This window comes from Vollenhovia emeryi, unplaced genomic scaffold (genome assembly GCF_000949405.1).
Source record: "Vollenhovia emeryi isolate VEMERY1.0 unplaced genomic scaffold, V.emery_V1.0 DF939142.1, whole genome shotgun sequence".
Taxonomy (NCBI): Eukaryota; Metazoa; Arthropoda; class Insecta; order Hymenoptera; family Formicidae; genus Vollenhovia; species Vollenhovia emeryi.
Window position 1 is genome coordinate 287,659 of NW_011967224.1, and position 6,783 is coordinate 294,441.

A 6,783-nucleotide genomic window follows, 5' to 3' on the forward strand; every position below is an offset into this window, starting at 1 on the left:
TACTACCTTCTCAAAAATTTTGTCAAATATGGAAAGACTCACCCTGTATAAGAAACGAATATTTTAATAAATTCCCAGCGATTCGCTTTCCATAAGCGGAGAAAATCAAGCAACATTATTACAAAAAGCTTTTTCACGAAACAAAGAACTTTCGCATGAAAACATGGTACACTATACTTACACTCATAAACGTAAGATAACCGAATATTACAGCACCGGTGCTAAAAGTCACGCATAGCAATGCTACGTAACGAATTGCATGAGTCACTTCTCTCGCATACCTATAGATATTTGTTTTTAGAAAACCTTAATTCTCTTATGTCTTGTAATTACTGCATATAAATTTAAAAAAAAAATTTTTTTATATCTAGATTATGTACCCAAGTAGTAGGCTGTGCTCGCGCGTATATTTTAAAAGTTCTTTCATGTTCGTCATTGTACGAAACCGCACGGACAGAATTTCGAATCGGGCGGCTATAAACCAAAGTAGGAGCGCGGGGAAAGTATTGGCGCTAACTTGTATCACACTTTGGTAGGCAATTAGCATATGGTGTGCGTAAATGATACTTTTCAATGGCTGATATTGCACGTCGAACGGATACTGCACCTCGCACGGAAACGGTTGTGACGAGACCACAGGGGTCATTATAACGCTGATTCCTGTCATTGCCAACCAACCAAGTATACTACCTGCAGTAATCGACTTATATTATTAAAGACTTTGTTTTAACAGTTAAAAGTCTGAAGCTGTACATACCATAAAACGGCTTGCAATTGTCGATGTACTTTTGGAAAATTTCTTTTTCATACTTTTGCGCGTGTTGATAATAATCCTCCATTTCCAAAACGATATACTGCATTGTCAAAGCTTAAAGTTAATTAATTAGTTCTTTCGTTATTTTATAAATACAAAACATATTAAAATATTTTATATTATTCCCGAACAATAAATTGTCTAAATTGCATATAGTAATTATTAATTATGAAGCTAAACTTTAAAGGACAACGTAGAAAAAAAGTAATAAATATCTGTACCTCCGTTTAAACAACATACTTATTTTATAAGCAAACAGTTTAATCGTTAAATAAAAGGTTCGATTCGATTTCATGGTTTGTCCTGCGTAGACACAAGCAATTCCTATAGGTCTTTCATTTAATATAAATAAAAAATTTTACCCGCAAACGCTTGTTCTGCATCGAGAAGAGTATCAACTGCAATGGAACTTGCACCATGGCGCTGAATTGACATCCTAATTTCATCACTAGAAACACATCGTTGCTGTTCTCGTAAAGCGTCCATACTGCAAAGCTAGCGACTAGTACCGAATTCGCGACGCAAAAACACTGGAAGGCAAGGCGACCAAGCCTCTGGAACTTGGTCGCGTGCGGTGGAAGAGGCCAACAACAAGCGAATGTCAAGTATACCCTGAGAAAGGCTATTACTCTGTCCAGCGTTACCTCACCCTCCATGTTTAAGACACGATGGAAATTCAAGCTCTAGCACAGTACCGTAATATAATCACCCTCGCAACATTGCCAAGATAATTTGCCAGGGTGTAGACGCTATAATAACACTCGTGAGGCGCCAAGTGACGTACATGCGGTACATACGATATAAGCAACGTTATATTCTACCCTCGGTGTAGGGTGCATTGATTCCCGACAGATCTCAAAGTGTTTAATATATTATTGTATAAAGAATGTTATATCAACACTGATTACGTGTTCGTAATTCGTACTATGAATGTTCAGTTAAGCGATTGCAGTATATCGTGAAAAAAAATATAACATATTAAAAATAACAAATTTTAGCTTCGATATCGCAACATGTAAATTTTTGAACAATTTATGAAATTACTTTATGTCTTAATAAATCACATTTCATGCATAAGTTTTCACGCTTTAAAGCTACGTTGCTTTTAGAGATGTCAAAGCCTATGTAGAACACAATTCCTAAATTATTATTTTACTTATGACGTTACTTTTCGATAAGACTTCGAGGGAAGTTTCGCAGTATTGAATTAAGCTTCCGAGGATCGTAGTTGCTATGAATTGCTACTCGGAAAATTGATAGTGAGGCGATTTTTACAAACGTCTCATTAGATATCTTGCCTTTGACCACATTTCCCACCTTGTGAAATCGAGGAAGACGAAGACCGCTTAATTAATCATATGCATCGAGCACAACGCAGCCGTGCATTTACGCACCCTTTCAGACGCTACGCGCATGTAGCAATCTAACGGTGATTATCTACTCATAATTAAATCCAGTACAGTGAAGTATAATTAGCACGGTGAAGTGAAATTGCACGGGCCCTTGTCAGATTGCCTACAATGTATCGCAATAAAGGTAGAATGGATGAGATAAAGCTGAACGGAGACACGGTATATCTAGGAATATGTATATGTTATATAATTTATCAATTAATTTATATTTTTAGACAATGACACATCTTATCTATTATCTCGTCTAATCGCTTGGATTCTTTAATTTTGTTTTACAAGTAAGTTGAGACACTTAATATTTCATAGTGGAATCCAAATTAAAAATTTTTCTAAATATAAAAGGATACGATTATGTTTTTAGTAATATTGCATAATAATTTATATAATTACAGATTTATACGTATATTAGGTATATAATACATCTCTAAATTCTTAGACTCACATTTAACAACAAAGCAACTACGGTGTAAGTAACTCATATTTATCATTAGAATTATTTTATTATCTACTATAAGCGTTTAAACCCAAAAAAGAAAGGTACAAAATTAAAAAACTTTAATATTCTATTTTTAATACGATACGTATATGTATGTATTTGTATGTATGTATGTACGTATGTATAAAAAACAATCGATTTTTGGAACTAACAGAAAATAAATTGCAGTTATTTAAAATTGGAAAAATTATTTTATACACATCAGGAGTACTAAAGTTTCAATTTTCAAGCGATACACAAGTCGATTTTTCGTGCGAAGATGATCGTATCGATAAATGTATGATTTCAATTTAAAAGCAACGCAAATAAGAGTGATTTTACTTTTATTCAGAAATACTTTTTATAGTAAATATAATTACACAAAAACAAAACGCCACGCACAACATAAACAAATATATCGATAATTATCATATCTGCATCAATCAATCAATCTTCGTCACTTTCTTCAAGTATAATTCGAAAAGTGGCCAGATAGGAAAAGGCAGTTGAGATGTACTAAAATATATTGCACACCATTTTCTTAATTTAGATAGCTTAAATAATTAATTATATTAAGTAATAAAAGGGATTTTGCTGTATATAAATAATAAATATTAAAAAAATTTTTTTCATATGTATTACAAAAAATAAAAGATTTTCTTTGTGAAAAACATATTTTAAAAAAACATATACATGTATGCATGTATAAGTAATTTTTTATTTATGTGTATTTTCGAAAAGAATAAAAATAAATATTTGTGCGGGATAACAGGCACGATATTATCTCAAGCACGTGCGTCTTTGAAGTGTACAACGACACAAAATAATACTGAATTAACAAAAGTACTGTAATAAAATCAATAACTCACTGAGGCATAATAATTTAACGAAACAGTCGGTAACATGCAAGGTACGTTTACGGCTATAGGCTGTTGGGCACGCAATAGGGTATGCACAAAATTCTTCTGGAAATCAACTTTCCCGTCATACCACATTGAATCATACGCAGCGTGTGCAACATTGGTGCTCTAGAATATTAAGTTCTAAATGTATCGAGCTCCTTTTACAATCCCTACATATAAACGTAACTTACTGCACTCAACAGATGATCAGCTGGCCACGCACACAAATATACTTTTGCGAGAGATGAAACGAAAAAAATTAAGAACGTTGATTTTACTGACATTGGTTGTCGCTATCAATGGAGAAGATTGAAATAGATAATATACATATGTGACATTTCGTCAAACGATATTGAAATATTCTTTAAATTGACATATGCGACTACCATAAATAAACTATCTTGCAGAAATAATGAGAAAATTATATAACAAGGGTTGTACGTGAAAATAGAAACAAAAAACTAATAAAACAGCGTGATGCTTAATATCAATTTTCTACTAATTAAAATAAATTTTTGTACTCACGCTAAGAAAAGTGCAACCAGTAAAAATTATAACTACCGTACTAACAGCTAACGACGCTAACATTACATATCGAACAGAAAGAGTAACTTTCCTTCCATACCTACAATGATACAGTTCTATCAAAATCTTACAAAAAGAATTAAATTATCTTATATTCTTATGTCACTTGTGTTCCTTTTACAACAATAAATATTACTTAGCAATAAATAGAATAAATATTTGTTTTACATCAGAATCAGCCCATTAACACATTTTAAACTGCATGCAAGAATGATTAATGTTATCGATATATCTTAGTAAATATATCTCAGATTAGATAAAACCACATAAAACTTAATTTTAGATTAATTAATTTTGGACTTAAATTTAAATTTGAGATTTCTATTGACTTGTTGTTAGTACAAAGTACTATTACAAATAGCAATTTCAACGATTTATAATAAAGTCGAAACTTTGCAATATTAAAGAACCTTTTTTAAGATGGTGAGATTTTTACATTATTTTATGTATAATATTAATTAATAGAGAGGAAACATGGACAATAAAGCAAATATTAAAAATAATGAGGTAAATGTGTAGAAAATTTGAACTTTGATTATTATTTACCATAGTAACTCTTGATGTTCAGTTATACACGCACGCAACTCGGTAATTTTCGTGACAGCTCGGAATCTATTTGATAAGATGTCACATCTCGCTGACACAAACCACAATAGAAGTGCGATAAAAATATTTGAGCATACCTGCGTATAACTTTGATATATGAGTAATATATGATGTATATAAATGATAATCTTTAACGGTTGATAGTCCACGGAAAACGGATATTCTATATCGATGGGAAAGGGATGGGGTTCTACCACAGGACTGATGATGAGTAACAAGGCAGTAACGGTGAAGGCGCATACTGAACCTATATAAATCGATTTACAACTGTCAATATATCGATGAAAAATGGTCCTCTCCTCTGGTTTCGCTTGCTTGCAATAATCTTCCAATTCGTAAATTACGCACTGCAATGGAATCGTCATTACGATTAAACAACGAAGTTCGTGATATAAACGAAGATACAAAAGGACATTACCCTATTGATTTATAGCAGCTAGTCTATTTTAATATTTGGATTGATAAAAATTAATCAATTGATACTAATCTACTAACAATAAGTTGACAGTATCTAAATCTAATTTTCTCAAATTTAATACAAACTTCACGAACGGAAGCAAAAATAAAACTTAAAGAATACACTTGAAAATGATTCGTTGTCGTTATTGTTCAAAGCGTATCAAATCTATGAATTATTCTTATTAGTTCTCTATATGTATACATATTTAGGTAACTGTAATATAGAATAATGCCATAGCTTCTTACTTGGAGACGATCGTATTGAATTGAGAAGCAAATTATTTGTAAAGGAACCTCAGTAGTGGTGCACAATTCACAGCATAATTTCATTATCAAAAATAAATCTGACCGGTTTCTGTAAATCGTATACACTATCGCGACCACCATGATCATTCCGTGCAGGATGGAGAAGTAACGGAAGAACTTATTACGTATTTTTTCGCATTTTGTGGCGGTCGGTGGTAACGGCCAGCAACAAGCGAACAGCAAATCCGCCTTCAAAAACGCAATAAGTTTCTCCATCGTTAGTGCACTCGCCATAACAATTGCTCGTTGAATTCTACCGTTACAGTTACACAGCGTGATCCGAACTAACTTTGTCAGAAGCGAATTCCTCGCGTGTTAAAGACACGCGCGTATTTAATTTATCACCCACGTGTACTAGCCGCCGGCAGAAAATTTCTTCGTGGTATAATACAAGCAACCCCTCTCATATATATTCCCACTTTGTAGTTTTGCTTCGTGCCAGAGCCGCGCATAGGTTTACGAATTATTCAACTAGCAAATAATGTGTACTGACGCTGAACCCCCTAATAGTACAATTATATTATTTTCCTACGTCCCTGCAATTGTATTATTTTCCTGCCTCCCTACACGAATACGCGTAATCTCACTACGGATATAGAATGGTTTGGCGACGATGGAGCAGAGAAACATGTTACGATAATAACTCCGTCAGTATATAATATACAATGTCGATACGTGAAAGACTGCCAGCATATCAATTCTTTTTATATCTAGTATATTAGATGATATTAGCAGACAGTTGTTTAATCGTTATAAAAATTGTGGAAAGTTTTGAGAAATCAATCCTTTCTTACTCCTATATCACTTGTGTATTAATTATCTGGTAAATTACTTAATTATATTATATTTATTATGAAAATCGCGGTGTCAATTTAGTTAGATTCATATTTGAAAATCTGCATACTTTCAATAAGATTAACAGTGCACGGAAAAAACTATTCGGTTATAGCAACCAGAAATATTCAGTTGGTACAGATTCAGTTGCAATAGCATCAAGTCTTTTTGCACTAATTGAAAGACTGTTTATACCAACAAATGCTTTCGGTTCGAAGAATCAAAATTTTCTGTTACTAATGTGCTGTTACCATAACAGAATATTCAGCTATAGAGAAAAGAAAACTCGTTTTTAGCAACGAAAAATTCTGTTAATTCAATTTCAGTTGCAGTAACATAAAGTCTTGTTACACTAACTGAAAGCCTGTTCACATCAACAAACGCTTTCAG

The 6,783-nt window shown here is 32.7% G+C and overlaps 2 protein-coding genes across 5 annotated transcripts in view; both read right to left on the reverse strand.

The window, feature by feature from the left end:
* The window catches only part of LOC105566719 (odorant receptor 9a-like), a 5,028-nt gene extending 3,034 nt beyond the window's left edge, over positions 1–1,994 (reverse strand). The window contains exons 1-5 of one of the 3 annotated variants that reach the window (XM_012020940.1): positions 1,983–1,994; positions 1,177–1,262; positions 758–854; positions 381–690; positions 182–281 (exon numbers count right to left, since the gene is read on the reverse strand). In XM_012020940.1, coding sequence (XP_011876330.1) covers positions 182–281; positions 381–690; positions 758–854; positions 1,177–1,262; position 1,983 — 594 coding nt within the window. In that variant the 5' untranslated portion in view covers positions 1,984–1,994. Of the gene's footprint in view, positions 1–181; positions 282–380; positions 691–757; positions 869–1,176; positions 1,515–1,982 lie in introns of those variants that run through there. The other 2 variants (XM_012020938.1, XM_012020939.1) reach the window with 2 other exon arrangements.
* Positions 1,995–2,531: 537 nt separating this feature from the next.
* Positions 2,532–6,146, reverse strand: LOC105566720 (odorant receptor 85f-like). Of its 2 annotated transcripts, none has more exons than XM_012020942.1 (6): positions 5,500–6,146; positions 4,735–5,141; positions 4,129–4,228; positions 3,795–3,896; positions 3,571–3,729; positions 2,532–2,555 (listed from the first exon to the last, which is right to left on the reverse strand). In XM_012020942.1, exons 1-6 carry the CDS (start codon positions 5,791–5,793, stop codon positions 2,544–2,546), a joined length of 1,074 nt encoding a protein of 357 aa, XP_011876332.1. In that variant the 5' UTR covers positions 5,794–6,146; the 3' UTR covers positions 2,532–2,543. The 2 variants fall into 2 exon arrangements, with proteins under 2 accessions (XP_011876332.1, XP_011876331.1); XM_012020941.1 differs by lacking the exon at positions 2,532–2,555 and adding an exon at positions 2,829–3,217.
* Positions 6,147–6,783: the final 637 nt, after the last annotated feature.

Excerpts from the sequence above, each read along its gene's own strand:
- LOC105566720 (XM_012020941.1), bottom strand. The coding sequence starts at position 5,793 with ATGGCGAGTGCACTAACGATGGAGAAACTTATTGCGTTTTTGAAGGCG. Across the intron at positions 5,142-5,499 it reads TTCAATACGATCGTCTCCAA|TGCGTAATTTACGAATTGGA; the intron begins GTAAGAAGCTAT and ends ATTCCATTGCAG. Across the intron at positions 4,229-4,734 it reads GAACATCAAGAGTTACTATG|GTATGGAAGGAAAGTTACTC; the intron begins GTAAATAATAAT and ends GTATCATTGTAG.